General features: G+C 35.3%; 1 protein-coding gene across 6 annotated transcripts in view; it reads left to right on the top strand.

Annotated features, from left to right (window-relative positions):
- KCNH7 (potassium voltage-gated channel subfamily H member 7) overlaps nt 1–22,819 on the top strand; it is a 220,538-nt gene that overhangs the window by 123,777 nt on the left and 73,942 nt on the right. For 4 of the 6 annotated variants that reach the window (XM_042040297.1, XM_042040294.1, XM_042040295.1 and 1 more), the window contains exons 3-4: nt 8,404–8,559; nt 16,533–16,565. In XM_042040297.1, the coding sequence (XP_041896231.1) occupies nt 8,404–8,559; nt 16,533–16,565 (189 nt within the window). The remainder of the gene's footprint in view (nt 1–8,403; nt 8,560–16,532; nt 16,566–22,819) is intronic. The other 2 variants (XM_042040298.1, XM_042040296.1) reach the window with 1 other exon arrangement.

Genomic DNA, 22,819 nt, shown 5'->3' with positions numbered 1-22,819 from the left:
TCTGTATCTTCTGCACATGTTTATATATGCTTAAACAACAAAGCAGGAAACTGTCCTCCCATACAAAATGTTTTCAGCATTACAATTAATCACCATAGCCTATTAGTGTAGGTGTAGATATTATAATTAGGAAATTAGCAATAATTTTAGCAATGCAGTAGCCTAGGAAATGCTGGAATGCGCAGTTGAACAGTATTTATCTGCCAATTCAATTATATTACAAATGGGATTAAAAGGAGAGCAAATGAGATATTCATACATATGCCAGTCCAGTAAAGAACTTGTCCACAGACGCCAGAGGGCAATTTTTTTCTTAGCTTGTTACTTTAAAAATTCTTCTCTCACCTTTAAACAATGTAAGCTAATACCTCACAAAACCTAAATGGTCCTATAAATCAAATCTTAGTATCAGCAACCATTTCAGTGACAGAATGAATATTTACTAAGGAGGGTAGAATAAAATGGCAAAGAAGTAGGTCTCATTTAATCACTGTAAGGTCCTGTTATGATCCAGTTTTAAGGTTCTTAGAAATGCCTCTGCCCGAATTAAGGTGCAAACGAGACCACAGAAAGAGTGACAGGGACAGAATAAGGAAAATATCACCACTCCATGGATCCCAAGATGTCCCGTTGATCCTCTCCAGCTGGTCTTCTTGGTGGTAAAGACCCCCCCAGAAGGCACAGAGTCCCATGGGTGTACATGCTCAGGCTAGGTAGGCATGTCCTGGCGTGTCCCCCTGGGGTGGGGTCAGTCTCTCACGGCAGACTCTGGGTCTGTTGCATCCCGTGCAGCCCTGTGGGGCCGAGCCTCTCACGTGAAAGTCCCGTGGAGGTGCCCTGTGGGGCTGGGGGTTCCACAGCTGGGCCGGTTTGTGTAATCAGACGATGGGTGTTTATTGCCTCTCACCAGAGGCTGCACCATGCACCCAAAACCTCCTCTTCCACCCTCAGCTGGAGGGAGTCTGTGTAAACCTGACTTCTGTCAGCTGTGCTCTCCCCCCACCCCAAACTCAGCCGGGGATAGTTGCAGCTGGTGGCTTTGGCCTTTTGTAGATGCATACCTTTCACTCAACCTGAGACGACTGAACAATGCATTTCCCTTTATCTCATCAGCAGTTTGACTTTCAGTTCAAAGTCCCACTCTTCAGGGAAGCTTCTTCGGTTGTAGCTTCTTTATAATGAGCAAAACTTTATATCAATGTTTGAGGCATGAACTATTTTCAGTCTCTGACAGGTCCCTAATAAATATCAGCCAAATACATTTTTCTTGTCTCTACACACCCCCCTTAAAAATAGCTATTCCATTGAAAAGGGATATAATACATTTCAACCTCCTATCTATTTTTAGTTGTTCTCTGCAGTGAGTCTTTCAGAATAGACAGTCACAGAGATATAGGAAGTGTGTGAATTCCCCATCCTTGCCACTCACGGTGGCTCATTTTCAGTCAGATGGAATTGGAAAATGGTGGCATACAGACACAGCTCAGAAGATACAGGTAAAACATAAAGAGAATTGTATAACCCATTGCCCAAAGTTCTGTATGGAAATTTACAAGACAGTTTAATATTGTGGGGCTGTTATCTACTAATTCAATTGTGAAAATGGGATCAAGAGTTTCTTTGAGTTACCCTTAATTTCTTCATTCATTTTTAATGCTGGTTTGATAAAACCCTTTTCTTTTTATGTCTCAGTCTTAACACCTTTAGAAGAAATTAAAATTATACCTGTACACAATGAAGGGCAGCAACAGGCAACACTTAAAATGCAAACTGGATTCCCAGAATAGATGCTTTTTATGGCTACCAATATAATCATCTTTAGTCTTAGCATCAAGTTTTCTCCTATTCCTTATGTGTGCAGCTACAGAACAAATGCAGGGCAGAAAAGAAAGGAACATCCAAGGGTAATTCTTTCCTATAAACTAAAGTTTTGACAAAATTTAAATAGGGTGTTTACAAATCAGATGTCTCCAAAGGTCTGAATAAATGACACCAACTGCAAAGATGCAAAGAGCTGCAGGTACAAACAGACAGAAGTATTTGTCCAATATTTTCTTCATGGCTTTGTTACTGAGTTGAGCAAGTAATTATATGGTATCTCTCTCCAGAGATCTGGTTCTAGATCACAAAATGCTGGGAAATATTCTCAGGGCAGATTCAGTCCTTCTTCCACTCATTTTTATTATATAAACAAAAAGACTAAGTTGTGAGAATCTGTTAATAAGTACTTAGTTAATGCAAAAATAGGTTTGCAAAGGTATTTGCTGCTAAGGGAGTCCTTTACCATAAAGCCATGTAAAATTTTGCATGACTATTTCAACATATCATTACAGGAATAGAGTTCTTAGCATGATTTTAGAAAGAAAGTAAATCTTTGCATTGTTGAAAAAAATATTCCTTATGACATACTGTGTTTTTCCTGGCTTGCACTTGAATAGAAACAGAAGAAATTGGCTTTTCAGTCCTTGATTGGTCATGTTGAGTCCCTATATCACAATACACATCATGCCTCATTATTTGACAAACTGGCTTTGCTTGAATATTCAATACACATCCCCAGTGCAATTGTCCCTAAATGCCAACTAAACATCACCTAACGCAGTGTTTGCTTAGAGTGGACCTCAAAGTGGAGGTAAATAGGCTTCTGAATTTTAAGCATAAAAGAAAGGACTTTCTTCAGGGATAAGTCACAAAAACCACACAAAGCAGAGCAAATAATCCCTGGATACTGCTTTTCTTTCAATTTCCTTTTCTTTGTAACCTTTCAAGAATAAAAAATGCTTTGCTATACTGGTCTCATTAATAAATTACAACCAGTCATTTTCAGATGTCATTCTTCTGCACCATTACCAGTATTTGTTTTCTAAAACAAGTTTTTAAACGTTTGTTACTAGAATCTTGACAACACATAGGAAAAACAAAGGTTTTGGCTTACTTCCATTTCTTTTTTTAAAGTTTGGCTGAAAGTTGTTATGGAACAACAGGGAATAAAGCCATAGTTACATCTCAGATGCAGCTGTATCAAATATGAATATTCTCCTTGGGACATTTCAGGAATGTGAAAGTCTTAGCAGCTGTGTGCAAGAGACAGCTTTATTTCACGACATCTTGTTTCCGCCTTCCCATCTTGCCTTCCAAGTAATTCCCCTACCGCACAGTTCCTGTGACTCTTCCTCACTCCATATTAGAAGCATGTCTATATCCTTTATCTGCCAGCATTTAGTGATAAAATGGATTATAAACAGCAGTTTAGGCCAGAGAACAAGACTTCCATTAACTGCATTTCATATGGTCCTAAGGGGCTTGTTACTACTTGTATGCTGGGCATGGTGGGTAAAGCTCACTGTCTCAGCCTTCTTGAATGTCTGCACAAAGTGGGACAGTATTTCCTTTCCCAAGACCAGCACATGTATTTCATTTCATTAAATTCCCTTTATGTTCTGCCTGGACAAGTATTACACCTTTCCAAGACCTTCTCCAAGCTGAAAGAAGTAGAAAGTGATGTGGTGTTTTGACCATTAGGAAGGAAGACAATATTGAATTTGTGAAGTGTAGGAGTTAGTAGAAAGCCATGCTCTGGCTTCTCATCGCAAAGATGGAGACTCCATGATGGATAGGCAAAGATAGAGAAGGTCTTCTGATCTTCCACATTAATTCTCCCTCAGATTAGCTCTCTTTACTTTCCCCAGAGAAGTTCTTATTAACATTGGGCAATCCCCATAAGCCATGCTATGATGAAAGGACAAATAAGGCTATAAACATGGACACAAGATAACAAAATGAGATTGGTTATGTTTTATTGCATAATTTTCTTTGTATTTATGGAAGTCAACTCTTGCTTAACAGATAAATATTAAGGTTCTACTTAGTATAATAGTGAGCACACTCTAATGATGTCACAGTAACTAGTAAAAAATGAATCTATGAAAACAATATTTCACTTCACTACTAACAAAACTGGAACTATGTGGACTTTTCTGTGCCCCATTTCAGTAAAACAATGATAGAATTAAGACTAAGCTTAGCACACAATTGAATATGAAGCATATTAAATTGCACTTCTACAATAATTGGTAGTTTTAAGTTCATGCCTCTGAGAGAAGGCATTTTGAGCATTTGTTTTGATGACAAAGTGTGAATCATATTGAGGGAAGTGGAGGGTATTTCTTTCCAAAATAAGAATAGTGATTATTGAATAAAAGTGCAAAGAATATCCAGCTTCTTTCTCTTGTACCTGTATTACCATAAAATTGTGGTACTGCGGATGTGTTTCATTCAGAGCTGTCTTGCAAACAGCAAACAGGACTGTCTAGATCTGGAAATGGAGAGTATCTCTGGCTCTATTTTTTAACTGTCTTTGGTCTTGTTCTAGTAGGCAAGCTGTTGTTGGCTCCTCCTTTGTTATGTTTTGATTTATTCTTTGTTGCCTTCAATTTTAGATGAGCAGAAGTGGCAATGGACTGTACAGATGCCTACTCTGGACTACTTGTAGGTCATAGAAGTAAAAAATTATCACAATCCTAGGAAACTCTGGTATGAGGTCACCCTGCCCAGAAATTTCTATATGCACACAGAGGACATGTTCAATATTTTTCTTTCTATAGCCTTAGTCAGTTGTCTACAGCAGCTCTAGTAACAAAAAATTTCTGAGAAGTCATAAATGCTTTGGCACAGAGAGCCAAGATTGGTCCAAAATATATTGAAATTAGTCTCAGCCCTATGAAGGCTGTCCTGAAATTTGTGCTGAGTGGGAGAGTCTAAATTTTTAAATGGTGAAATGCAGATAGCAACTGTCAAACCCACTCAGGGCAAGAGGGTTCCAGAGCCATCCTGTAGAACCATGATGAATTTTGAAAGGTCCTTTTACTGTGAACCATGGCAATACTGCAGAATTAGGACAATTACTTAAATGCCAGTGTCTGATTTTTCAGAGATCCTTTGAGCTTGGCATATATGATAGCCTGTGAAGATTTTGTTCCCAGGAAGGCTGAATCAAATTAGTTCTTTGGGATTTGTCACTTTTCAAAGTTTACTTGTCAGAGCTTTTCATATGAGAATTTGGAATGTCTTCACTGTGATATATAATTGCATTGTGCCTTCCAAATTGCTTATAAATGGAACTACTACAATTCAGATAAATGAATGCAGTTGTATCTAGAAGATGCAGTCTAATAAAAATCTGCCCTAAAATCTTCCATACAAATCACTGGAAAGGTAAATAGATTTCATGAACCAGATTAATAGGCTTGATGTGCCTGTCTTGCACTCCTTTCTTGAAGCAAGTCAACTCTAAACACTATGTAGAGAGATAGTTAAATAGGCTTTCCTTCATCAGAATTGCTCGAATGGTGCAATATATCCTTATATAACCCTAATATACCCTAAGTCATTATTTCTTAAATATTTATTGTCACTTGTGTATGTATTTGGGCAGTTACTTGTTTCGCACAAGGCTGTGTGGTCTTGTGAAATCATACTGTTGAATACATAACCATGGAATCATACATCATATCCACACTGCAAACAGGGGAGTGAAATCTGTTCTTCCCATATGGATATTATTCCACTAATTTAACTAGATGAAACAGTGGGCTTTACAATGTCATAAATAAAAGAAAACAAGTCCCTATAACCATGGAATTCAAGCTGACAAGAAAATATCCAGCTTGTCCTCTATCATCTCCAACGATGATAACAAGAGAGCAAAACAGGTGTATTTCATGATCACTCCTCAAGAGTAATTGTGAGGAAATTCAGATATATTGCTGGATATTGAATTTGTTATTTATAAAGGTATAATTTTCTTAGTTGTTCTCATTAAATCATCCACTTGCCCGTGCTGTTAGATAAGAAATGCAAATTCCAAAAAGTACATTACCATTTTAATTGCTCATCGGAAGCATATCTTACTTTTGAAATATTCACCATAGAGACAAAACAGGAAAAACATGCTGAGTGTAATGAGGAGCAGTGGGATGCCAGAGTGAAAATACTGAATAAGATTGTTTGTAAACAAGCTGCTTCTTATTATTTCTTTATTTCTATCAACTCTAACAACTCAAAGCTTATCTTCTGAATTTGCCAGTGTTGTTTCTTTGTACCCATCTCTTCTTTTTACCCTTCACAGTAGGGTATTCCTTGCTATTTTCAATTTTGTATTTCCTTATTGTCACTTCAACAGAGCTAGAAACTGATAAGTGTATAGCAGATAGCAGTGTCTGTAGTAAAGACAAGCACTAACAGTGTCACTAACAGTGACTGAGACTGTCACTATATTTTGCTTAACTTGCAGCATTCCACTTTCAGTCACACAAAAAAAAGTAAATATTCCTTTCCTCTTAAAAAACCCAGGCTTCTTGGAAAAACTTCAGACTAATGAACTACAGTGGACTTACTAGCCAGTGGCGTATTTGGTCTTCAAATAAACTATGCTAAATTAAACCACATAGGAACCTTTCCCAGTTTTTGCTCCTGAAATATTTCTACATACAGCTTAAATTTTCAATCCCCTGCTCTTTTTGCCATGTTCTTAAGCTGTGGACTGTCAAACAACTTCTGCATTTCCACAGAGATGCAAATCCCTAGCTCCAGTACAAATGAGGTTTGTAAATTCTTGAGGGTGGAATGTTCTACACAAATGGGAGATCGTGTCATTACTTAGCACTGTGAGAAGCATTTCAAAAGCTGAAAAACCCTTGCCTTCAAAAGCAGGAAAGTTTTTAAAGAAGTGTCCTCATCCTCCTCCTTTACAAACACTGACAAACATTTGATCCACGGAAGTTCAGTGTTATTCAAAGCCATGCATGCCTCAGCCGAGCCCTGATTCCAGATATTGGGGGATACCTGCTCAACCTATAAATCTTCATGGCAAAACAGTCCACATAATTTCCTTCCAAGCAAATCAATATAGTTTCGACTTTTTAAACTCAGTATGTATATTATTTGTTTGCTAAAACCACAAAGATTATTCTAAATTCTGTCCAGCCTTTCTGTTTAACCAGTCTATGTTGCAATGGTTGGCCTGCAGCACTTCTATTTTTAGCTCTAATGGAACAGTCTTAAATTGCTTATTTTCTGTTTACTAAAGACATTGAGCTTGTAACCATGGAAACTGTGGCAAGTGCCACAGCTTAAATGTTTTATTAAATGGATGGAAGTTACAGCTGCAAAACTTGAAAGGCCGGCATGTCAATTTTATATATAACTCAAATTGCCATATATACCACATAACAGCAAGTACTACATTAAATACAAGAAGCCGGAAACTGATCTTGGTTATAATGATATAAATGGTACTATCTCTCTCCTTAATGGAAGCAAACAAAAAAAAATAATCTTGTGCAATCCAGATCAGGATCTGTTTTTGTCAAATTGCACAGTCTGTCAAGTTTCAGTGATTACTGCATTTGAGTGCCTAAATTGCAGATGATGTAAATTAAACCAGTCCCTAATTATCATGCAAAGACCCCATCTCACAGTTATGTCTGCATGAAGCTTTTAGCACATTATTGTATTGCTTACAGCAATCACATTGGTTTTGGAACCACTATATTCTGTAACATTAATAGAAGGAATTAAATCAAAACTAATGACCTTGTCAACTGAAACTTCTAAAGCTATACAAATAACTCCTTAAATCTGTAATTAGGTTTTTAAACAAGAACATCCTTAGCACCAGAGGTGTTGAAAGTTTACACTCTCTATTACTTTCAGTATAGGCTGACTATGTTCCATATATGTGAAAACTAGGGTATTTTTAAATTCATACTTTAAATTGTATATAAAACTTAAGTCAAACACTTCTGAAAGTTATTGAAAATTATTAGCACAGTTTAGAAGATTTTTGTGATGGAGTATAAAACAAATAAAAAATACAATTTTTAACACAAACCTAAACATTTGACAGTCCCAAAAGACTGAGACCTAAAATAAGAATAGTGGTATATTTACATCCATAAATACTTAATGCATGACTCATCCTGTGTAATAGAACCAAATGCTTGAAGAATGTTCAACATTTAGAAGAATCAGATTCTGCTTTCTTTGCAAGGACTGTGGCTGGAACAGTGTTCACACTTCTACTTTTGGTGGTAAATGTCTCCATATTGCAAGTCTGTCTACATAGGCACTTCCAGTGAACAAAAAAACCCCAAAAAGTAAAATGGACATCTTAAAGGAGAAACCTTTTGGTAAAGGTAAGACTCCAAGAAATTATGAACAGTGGTATTTCTTTCTATGAAAACATTCCTGTTCAAATTAAAGAATAATATGTTTGATGGTCAGTTATTGAATTTAAAGAAATATTCTTCACTGTCTGTTGGCGTAACTAGAATTACTGAAGTGAAAAAAAAGATGATTGCTTCCATTTATATATTTCTTTCTCTTCTTTTAATCCATCTGCAGGATCTACCTTCATTTGCAACACCCACATAATTCCAGTGAAAAATCAAGAGGGAGTAGCAATGATGTTTATTATTAATTTTGAGTATGTAACAGATGAAGACAATGTGGCGTCTCCTGAGAAGTGCAAGCCAATATTACCATCTAAACTTGTAAATCGTAAGTTACTCAATGAAATTTCTCTGCTTACCTCTACTTTTATCTGGAGAAGTAATTAACATGGGCAATAAGGTTAGCAAAGGATGCAATCACATTGATTGACTCAATTCAGATAGAATCTGAAATCATAAGCTAAATGTAGAAAACCTACTGCAAGATGTTGGTAAAATAATCTATTAGATCTTTGGTAGTACTAACAGCATAGATCTTGTGAATAGTACTAGGACATATAAATTCATAAAAACTAAAACCTTTCAAAGAAATGCATTACCCTTGACAAAAATCAATTACAAATGGAAAACTGAAAAAAAGAAATTTGATATAGCCCAAATATTTCATCTTAGCCTATTCAAAATTGAATATTTCTATATTATAAAAAATAATTTGTGACATTTGATTAATAGTTGGTGAAATGTGATCAAAATAGACCAGAAAATATAAAAATCAGTTAAAACATTATTAAATGTCCTTATTTTTTCAAATTGAAGTATTTAGATTAACTTGAAGGATCAGGGGCGGGGGGGTGTTGGATGTACAGGAAATGCTTTTGCTTTCATTCCACTCTGGAACATAAGTATTGTCAACATTAGAAAACTCAACACAAAAGTCCACTTCTTATACAACTACATTGTGCAGCTTTCTGTCCCACTATCTGCAGAACACATGCTCTTTTGCTGACCTTCACTGTGCAGCAGCAGCACATGATCCTTCTGCTTTGTATCGCCACTCACGTAATCTGCTCTTACTACAAGATTTCCCAGAACACATCCCATTTGTACAAGCTCTTAGTAAAGCACAGCATGCTCTAACAGTGAGCATTAACACTCACCCCTGGCTGGCTCAGCAACAGTTGGAAAATACCTTTTCACAGTGAGATAATCTTTAACATTAGTACAATAAAGACACCTAAGTATTCCAGTTGTTAAATCAACACTTCAGCTTTCTCTAGTTAGGAGATAAAGACTGGTATAATTCTCACTGTGAGAAGCAAGGAGAGAACTTTCTTGATGCAAACACTACACAGTACCTGAAGTGTACATGGAACACTACAATGACAGGGTGTATAAGAATGTGGCAAAGAAAATTTCCAATACAGGAAACTTGCAGTCTGCCAATAATTATTGTTCACAGAACATCACATGTTTTTTAAAAGAGCCTTTATAAATAGTCTTTACAGTACATATTTTAAATCTTGTGCTTTTGTGCTTCCTTTTCTTTTTCTGTTTTGCATTGGGTTTGGGGTTTTTTGATAACCAATACAGCAGTTTTTTGTTGCGGTTTTTTTGAGATACCAATAAAACACTTTTTTTTTTCTGCTAATGATATGGTTAAAATGCCATTAAGGCATATCAGCAAAAAATAATAAAATTTCTATTTTAATTGTTATAAAAATTTATAACAAGCGCATCAGGTACACCCTACTCATAGTCTAGTTTTATCTTAGTATACCATGATTTTGTGAGTTTGAAACATCCTATTTCCTCCATTTAAAAAGCAACTTCATAACATAGATAAAATTGTTCAGCTTGTCCATGCTTACTGTGGTTTTATTGACAAAATAGAAGGTAAAATACCAATTGGGAAGAGAAAACAGAGCCTCATGTCTTGAAAAAGAGCGTTTTGTTCTGATACCTGTGACACATCACTGTACATTTTCAAGTGTTATCACTCGCCGTATTTTAAAGTGAAAAGCCACTAAAGAGGAAATCTGAAAAAAAAAAAACCCACTCTGTCAAAACATCCTGTGCTTGTTTTATGGTATTTACACCTGACGTACACAGGGGATTTCCTTGCTGAGAGTTCTTGAAAAATAATGGGTGGGCCCCCAGCTCAGTACGTAACAGAGAGAGATCAAGGTGCAAAAGGAGGTAAAGAAAGGTTACTTGAACCATTTTCCTGCTAGTGGGCAGAGCCAGATGCCAGAAATTGGCAGAAACTAGAGCAGGCACATGGCTGCTCCATCTTCTACCAAGCTGCTTATGGTTTCAGAGCAGACTGTTATGTGGGCTGGATGGGATGTATGGTGATACAAAATATGCTACATAGTCAAAAATTCCTCTTGGCAGGAAAGCGGCCAAACTATGCGAAACATCCAGAAATAACTGCAAGATATTGTTCAATGGTGGTTTTAAATTAAAACAAACAGACAAAAGCCTTGAAATCTAGAAAAGGCAGAGAGAGATCAATAAGCTAGAAAAGAAGCCAAAAAAGGTGGATTGTAAACCAGTAAAAACATCTTTTTTAAAGTCATGTTCCCAGCATAAGAAAGGGACAGCAGATTCCCCAGAATATAATTAGGTTTTCATCATTGTAGTCTATTTAGAACATGCAAACCAGGTGATCTCTTTTCACTGGATCACACATAAAATGGACAGTAATGGGTACCAGTTCAGGGTTCAGAGAAAAAAAAAGTGAAACAAAATCCCTTCAAATGCAGCAACCAATTTGGAGAATAAAAATAGAGAGGGAACCAGACATATAGCAAGTGTAATACATCTCTGACAAACACCCAGGATAAGCAACAGCTAATGACAAAAGACAAAATATTTCAGATTGCATTAACATCTACTACCCAGAAGCACACAGATCATGAGATTTCTTTCTAGAGCTCCTTAGATTGAGTTTTCTCATATTCGAATGCCTTTTCAACATGAGAGAAAATAAAAATGACTGAGTCAGGTTGCATGAGAGAAGTAAAAGTTATTAGGAAGCAAGTATATTGCAGCTATTTTCCTGACCCTAGAAAACAAGATAACTTTTCATACTTTCATCCTTCCTCTAATTGATTTATCAAGAGTTCATCAAATTTATTAAGTGTATCTTTGAAAAGCCTTTCCTTTTTCTAAAAGCATCTATTCCACAAGCTGCAGCCAAGTTTTGAATGCTACCACTTACCGTAAGGTTCCTCATGACAGAAATTGCCACTGAGGTGAGCTCAGTGGGTTACAGCAGACCGCTAGTAACCTCAGGGTTGTGGATGGCTGTTAATCCCTGTATGAGTCATTCACTTAAGAGCTGGACTCAATGATCCTTCCATTTCAGAATATTCTGTAATTCTGTAAAATCTAATACAATGTAATAAAAAAGCATTTCATGTTGTGAAGAAAAGAGGGATTCCAATCTGTTGAAGGGCTGAGGGCCGTCTGAACAAGTTAAGACCTATGGAAGACAAGTAACATTTTTTAGGTTTAGCTCAGTGACTGCATTTATCTCTGGATAGGCAAAAATTTAAAAATTTATCAGCTGAATACTGCCAGATATTTTCAACAGTATTTGTAAGCTCTCTAGTACAAGGATCCTGTATTTTGTTATGTGCCAGGATGATGGCTAACACAGGTTCTGATTCAGCACTGGGCTTGGCAGTGATGATAATAATAATAGATTATTGAAAAGAAAAGGTATGTTGTCAGGAGTTTGATGAGCACATTTGAGTATAAATAGAATTCTTTCTAGTCTGGTGCCCGAGACATCTTACATGCAGCAAATGGCTGAATAGGCTGTAATGTGAAAAGTGAAGGTAGTGATTTCACAATAGCAGCGTAAAAGTTCTTTCAGTTGATCCTTTTCTTCCCTTAGTTTTTTCTGGCAAGAATTTATCACCAGTTCTCACTGGCAGCTCTCACAGCAGGAATAGTCTTTGTTTAACCAAACAGTGAAATTTTGGAAGATTCTAGCATGCACGGACCCTGTAAATAAATACTAAATCACAGCCAACTGTTTTATTATTCTTTTCTGTTTCACTGCTTTTGTTGTTTGCCGCAACTCTATTTTCCAGTGTATGCCGGTTCACTAGTAAAGCTAAGGAAGCCTTTGTTCATATATAACTCTTCCCCTTTTTGAGGAAAAAAAGGTATAGCCCAAAATTTTGCCATATCTTTTAGTTTAAACTTCTAATCAAACTTATTTAATACTACCCCTCTTCCATCTTTGTATTCAGAGACATGCGGAAATTTCTTCTGTACATACATACTTATTCCACAACTGGGTAACATCCTCTTCTCCAGTGAGAATACACTGGTACAATGTGCACTTAAATTGAGACTTAGAGAAACTGATTTCTGCTATAGATGCCCATTCATCATTCAATCTTTCTAAGCTTTGTCTCATTTCCATATATGAGAATTCTACTCATTCTTACTTCAATTCTTTTCTAATAAGTTTGCTTGGTTTTTGTGTTGCCTTTTCTTAGATCATGTAAACATTTTATAATTGCAGAAATTAGCATCTTAACCAAAAGATAAAAACACTTAATTACTTTACCCCACCTCATTTTACATGTGAAACACTTGAAAACATAAATACCTGCTTTGTAAATGAAAAAATATTTGTGCATTGTATTGAAGTGTTAAGATTTATAGTCTTGAGCTACATAAGCCCTAAAAATGGATTTTACTCATCTCTAACAGTTCTTACAGACTGTTCTCTCTTACACCTTCTAAGACGCTAACATTTTCTTGATTGTCACTATAATGATAAAAAAATTATTCCCAAAAATGTAGTCATAAATTTTCATGAATATAAGCATTTGCAAAGCTGTATAAAATTTTGAACTCCAACTGAAATAACACATAAATAATGTATATTTAACAAGATACTCTTAGTAAAGGAGAACTCCTTCCTGTTAGACTCACTGTAAAAAAGAAAACAGAGCTTTGTGTAGAGTTTCTACAATGAACTAAATTAAGAAAAATGTGATTTTATACCACCTTAGCAAAAAAACTTCTTTGAACACTAACAAATTATAATTTAAATTTGTCTACTAGCAACAGTTGTTAACCAAAATAACATACAAATTCCCATTCAGTATGTTGTACAAACTTCATTAAACTCCTTATTATAAAGTGTCAATCTATAACTTCTGTGTGTAAATACATCTTTCAAATCAATTGTTGAGGAAAGGGACCCTTAGTGTCCAGTTTTATTCCTAAATCTCTCAAACATTGCCATCTGCATGTTCATCCACTCCTCTATTTTATGAGGAATTTTTACAGCAATTTGCAGAAGTAGTGGCATAAATTAATATTTGCTCTTGGCACCTGATTCTATTCCTCAAAGCTGTGAAATACTTCATGTCTGTAAAACAAGTGACTACAAGATATCAAAATCAACCATGACATAGATTGAACTCAGAAAATCAGCAGCCAATTCACACTGACAGAAACCCATAGATTTGAGGATACTGACTTCAATATGAAGAATGTGGCAAGAATTTTTCTACTCAGAAGAGACCATTTGTGGGATCACAATGGGAAAAACCTTTCAAAACTTAATTCTGAGTTGTCTTCATTTTCTGCCCCACCTAGATACTTTTTTACTGACCTATAAGTGCTTTTTCTAACATTTACTCCAGCCCTGTCTGGATCAAAACTTTTATTAATTGGTAGGCTAAAATAGCTAGTCATATGAGGTAACTTTATCACAAGTTTTATTCCTTTAATTTCAAAACACTTTGACTAGCTAGAAGTACTAACCTATAAGCTAAATACTGGTTCCCAAACACAGTGTTCATTACCTCATGGGAGAAAGCCCAGAAAGTTATTTGATTAAACATGTAATTGCACTGTGCCAAAGAGGGAAATTCGAGGATTTTCTTATCATTTTATCATTTCAAAATCCATAAGCCTAATAAAGACACCTGGAATAATTTATTGGGTGAAGGAAATGGGATGATCTGTTACGCATCCAATAAATGGGTACTTTTTGGATAAGGTTCAAATAAAATGAAGAGGCTAATAATATTCTTAAAACAGCCAAAACTGTAATCAGAAAACCTTTGAAGCACCTTCTTCAAGATGCTTACTCTTCAGCAAGTTTTCCTCTTTCCTGGCCCTAGCAATGGAGTTACATCTGAGAAGCAGAGAACACTCCATACACTGATGTTGCAAACAAGCACAACTGCAATTTAAATCAGGCCTTTCCTTCCAATCAAAGAGCTAGCACAAAAACGTGATATTTGCTTTCCTCTGTGCAGAGCACTTTGCTATATAAGTAATTGCAGTTTAGTGAAAGTCAAGCATATATTTTTAGTCCTAAAAATATTAGGACTGCAACATTGTAATGAAATACTGCATACTGTTTGATGCATGCAATTTTGCCTCATAGAATATGGCACGTAAAAGTAATTGTAACCCCCTGACTGTGCCCAAAATGTAATGAAAAATTTGTCCAGGATCTTATTGTTAGCTGCACCACTCGAAGCAAATTCATCTTCAGTGAGGACTAGTCAAGAAAAATTGTGTACAGGAGGACAAAGGTTTCTATCCAGCCAACCAGCAGCATAGTTCTGAAAGCCCCAGTGTCAATTATGTGTATTTGTCTCCAAGGTAAATTACAGTAAATATCAGACAAACTGAAAACAGTCTTGAAATCTTAGCAAAGGAATATGGCCAAACACCAATCGCCAGTAAAAGACAGAAGAACCTCTGCTATTATCACCTTCCACGCTCCACAAACACCTAACTGCCTAAATTAACAGAACAGTCACTGAGACAAATCATTTTTCTTAGTCTTCTTCTACAAACAGAAAAATACAAGTAGGGTAGCTCTACTTCTGTTTCCTCATGATGGCTGCTGTTGGGGCTCAGCTCAGAAAGGAAGCCTTTCTGGATTCCACAAACTGTAATTAGCTGTTTACATTACAGCCTCACCCAGCTACGATCACAGAGCTGTTTCGCTACCTCTAGTACAAACATTCAATAAAAAAAGCAATCTCTGCTTAAGAGATTGAAAATGAAAAAGAAGGAGTGACACAGCTTTCAATAGCTTTCCATGGCGGCGACTTATGCATACCACACAGGTCTTCCAGTCATATATTTTTATTAATTTTTAACAGGTCTCCTATCTATCTGTTCCTTTCAGGACATTTAAAACAGGGGGGTTCTGTAAGGTAACTTGAAGGCTAGGATAATGATTTTCTGAAGTCATCCCTCATTATAATACATACCCTCAGGAAAGTATAAAGGTAGTGAGTTTTGCTTCATTCTCTGATGGAAGAAAGAGACACGTCTCTATTATTCATAATAAGAATTAGCACAGAGAACTTAACACATCTGTGCACTTGCTAAATTGAATTACAGATTTTGACCTTGAAGAGGAAAAAATCAAAACTATCAGGGTATCTCAAGCTATGACAAAAATGACTACTAGAAAGCAGGAAAAAAATTCAATGGATTTGAGAAGCTTTTAGAGGGATGTTGTTTACAAGAAATATGATTTTTTATTTACGGTCTTCAACATGAAAAAGTTTGCTTTAAGATAAGCAAACAAAATATATCTATAAATAAAAATGAGGGAATTTACCTCCATCATGTCTTACTTCTCAAGCATAGAATCCTACCATTATAACTTGACTGTTTTAAGCACCCAGGCAAGTTGGGCATTTCAAAGACCTGAGAGCAACTGACAAGGACACATAATCTGAAGAGTTCTTGCCATAAAGACATGAAATAAGTGAGGCCTATCAGGAATGTGAAACTAAGCTCATATTCTAAACAAGTGTCAGTGAATAAAGTCTATTCTTCCAATGGAAATTATGAATTCTTCAACTTTTAGTAAGTTTCATCCAAATAAAATTGTCATTGTCTAGCAAAAAATGTATCACTAATTAGAAGTTCCATTTCAAGAGAAATAGCATGTTAGTCTGTGTACACCTGCTTTAGTATTCTGTCTGGAACCTTAGCCAACTTTAAAATTAGGTAATTGAAAACATATATTGATCTATTAAAAAGAAACGTAATAATTATCAAGTATTTCTTAATTTAATAGTTCTTAAATTTTCCAAATAAAAAGTCAACATACTTTCAGAAAAATTCTTCTGCATATTACACACATTGTATGTAAATTCAAGCTACCTGAATTTGCTTCTAAAATGTTTGGATATTTCATATTCTGCCTTCTTTTCTTAATAGTCTGTTTATTTTTTGAATCCGTTTCAAGCAAAAGCTTTTTGTAAATTTAGTTTAATTGTATTTCAGATGGTAACAACCTTTCAAGTGGCTCTTCGTCAGGTAAATCTATCTTCTAAAATTCTATCTACAAAAGTCCTTTTATTGCTTTGTTCTGGCTATATTATTTCAAGATCTCATTACATTTTATATATTTCTAGAAGAGTGCAAGTCATAACATGGCTCTTGCTCTCACTGTCTGATTATTTCTGCAAAACTATAGATATAACAGGTAAACTATTAAATTTAGTACAATTATATGACGTATAAAATCCAAATTTAATGATACTTCTCATCTTATTATTACTGAAAGTTGCATTATGCAGAGCATAAAAAAACTTCAACCAGTATATGAGACAAAACACATTGCAGAAATTGATAGTGGTATATGAATTCAGTGTTAAGACACAGAAAACATCTTCAGGCTTCCTGTCTCAGAGAAAAGCATTATTTTTTATCCTATGAAGACTGGCAGCCAAGGTGATGAGGGTTTGAGATCTTCTTAAGAGCTTGATTTAATAGATAGAAAAAATTCTTTTTTCCAGCTGCCAAAAAACTCACCATCTTCTCACCAAGACAACTAAATATTGTGCTAGGTAACAAATAATTTAAATATTATATTTTCTGTGATGCTAGTTATTTTATTTCATTGCAGTTATTTACTTTTTTTCTTCTTTCCTACTTCTTACCATATTTAAGAAATAAAAATGCAAGAAGTAAAACCTCTTTCTGAGAGGACAAAAAATTCTTTTTTCCTATGCCTTTTTTACAAAAACACTTCAACTCCTGTAATAGTAATGAATAAGATATAATAAAATGACATCTCTGTCAACAAGTGGGAAGAAAACCAGGTAAATGTACCAATTCATGTTAACATTCAAGGATATAAACATTTTGTCTTTTGAGGGAGACCCTTTTAACATTGTTCTGACTAAATTCACTGGTCAACCACACACAGCAGAGCCCTAAAAGCAGTCAGAGATGTCATTCCCTTCCTTTCATATTCTGACAGGGTCCTATGTGCAGATATCAAAGTTAAATCTTTCTCACTTACAAGGGAATATAAAGAAGATTTCTGGTTTCTTATACCAGTAGAAGACATGTGTAACCTTAAATTTTAGAGAAAACTAAAAGAAGTGCCAAAATTAAAGGAGACCATACCAGAGGATAAAAAAAGAAGTGCATTCAGTGTCTGAGAATTATGAATTCTAGCTTCTAATGTTAATAATTGCCTTGCTTTTTTTTTTTTTAATATTATTACTATTAATGAGCAGAGCAAGAAAATTATCCACTTAAGTATGCTTCAATACATTTTGGGGAAAAGAACTGAAAAAAACCATAATTGTCTCTCTGTAATTTTCTGTCCCAAGGCCTGCTGTGCCCAGACAGAAAATAAGGCATCATCACATGCCACAGTGTTTGCATAGAGTACATTCAAGTATTTGCTGCTATTTTAGACTGTCAGTGTTTAGGGATTCCATTTCTCAAAAGCAATTGTTTCCTTTAGTCTGTTGCATGAGTTGCTAGATGATATTTCTAAGCCTTTGAGTGGCAATTCAATAACTGTCTGTGTCTGTGTTTCTGATAACCTAAATCCTGGAATTCTGTGACAGTAGATATTCAGTTATGAGAAAATATTTCAGCAAAGGTCTGACTTGTGCTACTTTTGTGAAAGTAATTTTGCTTATTGTTTGGGGAAGAACAAAGGTGTTACTGAATTAGCCCATGCTCCGGAGGACAGTCTGTCATAATTGACCTATCTTACCTGCCCTAGTCAAGGAAATCTGTTTAGAATAGGTTGGTCATTGTGGATATGTATGTTGCATTCTTTAATCTTATATATTGAAAAAGTAACATATGTTTCATGTCATAGCCAGACCAGTCAGTCACCATTGTAAAACTACCCAAGACCTGATTTTCTTCAACACAGTTAACAGGTTGTACAGGAACACAAGCAGCTCACTTTGGTTCAGCTCTCAGCCTAGAAGTGGTACATCACACCAGGAAACAGTTCTGACAGCTTCTACACCTCACTTAGATAACCTTCTGCAAACTCTTTGTGCATTTGAACTCCTTTGATTTGATTCTGGAAAGTCTAAATCTAGAGAAGGTTGAGACAAATAGACGATCTAGCTGCCAGCAAAGGAGCCTGAGACCAGCTAGTATTTCTCTTCCTTTTGCCTTCACATCTTGGGGTTTGGATAACTGCTTTGAACCAGCATGAAAATAACAATTCTTCTAGTAGTGCTACAAAAACTGGCTGAGCAATTCTTTGAGGAGTTATCACAGCTTTTCAGCTGCTATCTCTTAGGATTACCCTTCTGCAGCGCTTGGGATAGCATTGCAGGGATCCCACTCACATGGGCTAAACAGATTTTGGGAGGAAACACATAGCATCTACCACTACCCAGAGACCACTAAAGAAATTGTAGTGAAGGTAAAACTCTCTCAGTTGCTGGCATTTCTCTGACTTTGCGACTGTGTCTTTTATGTAAATATACATTTTCTTTGCTAGAAATTTGGGGAATACCTTCACTGTATCAAGGCCATATTCAGGCCAAATATAATTTCCCTTCCTTTTTATGGAATGTTTGCACAGAACAGACACAAGAATCACTAGCCATGCAAGTGCATTGGGTTACAAAAGAAATCCTTGTTCAGATAATTTTGCTGCAATATCCCATTTTGTATTGATGGGGCAGGAAATTTGCAGCCATGATTGTAGCTGTTGATATGGTCTTTTGGGAAATAATTTTCATTCTTCCTTTTTTTTCCCCTGACACAAAATTCCATACAGTTGTATTTAGTGTTTAAGAATAGCAATTTTCCATTAATGTTAGCACTTCTTATTTCAATACTTACATAATAACAAGGATATTAATTTTTCTTATCAAGATGGGATTTTTCCCTGCATTTTTTTAAAAGCTATTAATCAAAACATTTTATTTCCATGAATTCTAAGTCTTCTCCTTTGATCTCCCAAAATATGAGACAGAATTAAAAAAGGCTTCCAGAACACAAGAAAAGTCAATTTGAATTTGAGACTGTGGAGATAATTCTATCTGCAAAGAGTTTAGAAGAGTCCTATATCATCTACAGTGTATTTTTGGACTGAGTTCTACTATTTCGAACAGCTAACAGCTGAGATGGCACAGAGACTAAGTGCAACCAACAGATTAACTCATTTGCAAATTGCTTATTCAGTGAGGCAAAGTTTGAAAGGAGGAGGTGGAATGTAAGTCTGGAATTGTGATTCAGACTCAACTGCTTTCCTCAGTTGCTCTTAGGAAGACACAATCATTCAAATCTCTGACTCAGCATTAAGAAGAATTTGGCAATCTAGTCTTTAATAAAACATAAGGATTTTAATGTAACATTATCTCTGGATTCATAGTAAATAGCCAGTTGCATCTCAAACATGTCTGAGTACTGTAAACCAAGATAAATCTGCTCTGACATCATACCTACACAAAGCAGGGGTTGTCCATTAACAAACAAAGGATTTCTCCCATATGCAGTATGCCAGGAAAGCTTCCACTGACACTTTTAGTCTTTACTGGGACAGCAGGCCTAAGGCTTGAATGAATTTTGCTTCATGACAAATTGTACTATTACACTTCCTTGATCAGCTCAGCTCAGTAAACTACACAAATTCTGAATGGGCCTCCTGATAACTTTAGCTGCAGGAGAGAGATGAATGTCCAACACACCATGTAGCTCATTACCTGTTCACTGAAGAATAATAGCAATACTCCTTCTCTTAAGAATATTCAAATTAAAAATCAGGAAATAAGATTTTAACTCTGAGACTATTTATTACAGTCTATAGAAGAATAGCAAAAAGCTGCTCATGTAAGTTTTCTATTTCATGCCCAAAAGTCTTAGCAAGAAGCAAAATTCTCACTGAGTATTCTTTCCAGCTGAACTGCAGTTAGACAGCTAAATTAGTAATGCAATATAACATGGTCATATTAACGTGGTGAGGCAGAAAAGACCATCTGCAGCAGCATAAATATGACTAAAATAGAGTGCCAACAAAAAGCCTTTAACAGTGTCTAATGCCAGAAATCCTTATGAATGGTATTTTTAAGAACTTCAATGTAATTGATAAAAAAGAGAATTATAGTATTAGTTTCATTTTGGATGCAATAAGCCTTCAAAATTGATTTATAAGCTGCTTTGCAGCTCAATTCTATGTGTATTTTAAAATTTTTTTTTTTTTTTTAATTTACATTCTTCACTAATTCCTACTGTGAGCAGTTGTAGTGTTCAAGCATACTTAGTAAGTTAGAAGTACACACATTCCCAAGATGCACTCTGCTGAGTATCACTGTGTAGACTGAAAATTTGCACCTCTAGCTGCTGTTTTAAAGATGCATGACTCTGGTTTATGTAACAGAGATTTCTGTCTATTGTGCTGTTGTGTGTATATGCCTAGAATAATAAATTCAATGCTAAATATTTAGAATTCAACAAATTTTTCAAAAATTTTCAAGGACAAAAAAGTAAAATCGTTACATGGATTTATATTTTAAAGTAGGGAAAAAAGGTGGAAATAAATCACCAGATTTCTAAATACTTGGATGTTATCAGTAGAGTCTCATAGGTTATTTTATAATACATTTTCAATTATTTGGATTAAAAAGGTGCCAACAATGAGGTGAGAATGTTTGCATATGTCACTACTACACAAGATTTACAGACATGCAAGGATGCTGAGTGGCCAAGTGATAAAACAGCAAAAAAAATTTTTACAGACATAATATTAGAGACTAAATTATCTATTACCAATCAACAACAAAATCTCTCAGCTGTTGTAAAAATAGCTTAAATTAGAACAGTTAGAAAAATAATTCAAAAATGCAATGAAATATTGGAAATTATAAGGAAGATAACTAAGACTGAAACAAAAAGCCATTATGTCACTGCATTGATCCCTAAGTCTGGGAGTAGCACAGGCCACTGTCAAAAAGGATTACATTAGAAATAAAAAGTAACTGAGAAGAGCAAGAAGGATGTCCAGAGGTACACAATACAGTTACATAAGCATTCTTCAGCTTGCAGAAGAGGTATACAAAGCAGTTCAGGAGATGTATGAAAAACTGTAAACTTATTGAGACTATATGAAAACTATAAAAAGGGAGTAATTATTAGCTATTTTTTTATAGGAACTAGCACCCTCCCCAAGGCAACAAGTTTAAAGCAAGTGAGGGGAAGTACTTTTTCACAAACATATGCTAAAATTATGGAATTCTTTCCTATAGAATTCTTTGCAGATCCAACTAAAACCATTTTTAAAAAGCACTGATACAAATTCATAGAAGAAGGGTACACCATTTATTCAGTTTGTGGTTTGAACAAACAATCTCTAGCTCAGGAAGTTTCTGAAATTCAGATAGCCAGAAACAGAGTAAATTTACTCAGAGAAATAACACAATGTAGTGACTCTCTATCTCCTTCACGTATCCACTACTGGAAATTATCAAGGTCCAACAGTGTGCTAGATGGACCTTTGGTGTCATCTAGTCCAGAAACTTTAGTTCTTAGACGGGTTTTCCCGAGCAGGGTACTCTCACCTTCATTCAATTAGGATTCAAAATACAATTCCATATTCAATACTAAATATATAGGACATTCATTTCAAAACATTAAATGATTCAGCTAGGTCATCAATTGCTCTACAATTACTGTCGGGCATATGCATAAAAGAAAGACTATTTCAAAACATTTCAGTATGGAATGATAGATTTCAATGTTAAATATTAATAAATGCTAGGTAGCTACAAATGCTAGGAATTTAAACTGAATGAAAAAAAAATTTGAATCTTACTCCAAACAGAACTTCTTATCCCAGCGAGAAAGAATAAGAAGGTACTTTGAAATGTTCTCCAAGAAATCATTTAGCTATTGATTCACTGTTGAAAACACTTATGTAGCAAAGTGATGAGAGACACAAAATTATTTAATAAGTCAGACTGTTTATACAATGACACCTGATCATTTCAATTATTTAAATTATTTTATTTTGTTAAACTTTCTTTAGCATTTCTTTTTTTAAATTGTTTAATATGTTTTCTGTACATCTGATGTCCCTGTGCCTCTATCTGTGAGCTGTATTACACAAAACCTTACAATATTTCTTATTTAGGTTTGATTTTTTAGAAGGATATTCTGTAAATTTTGCAATTCTTCCTCTATAGTTTCTTTATAGGCACCATATTATACTCTTCCTCTCAGCTACTGATACTTCTTACCATTACACAGTGTTCATTTTCCACACACTCAGGATAGTCTACACTGCCATTAACCATACCAAG

The sequence above is a fragment of the Corvus kubaryi genome, unplaced genomic scaffold (assembly GCF_017639235.1).
Source record: "Corvus kubaryi isolate FWS band 111438036 unplaced genomic scaffold, C.kubaryi_AGA036_p1.0 37396, whole genome shotgun sequence".
NCBI lineage: Eukaryota > Metazoa > Chordata > Aves > Passeriformes > Corvidae > Corvus > Corvus kubaryi.
Note: the sequence above shows the minus strand (reverse complement) of the source record. Positions and strands in the feature narration are given on the sequence as shown.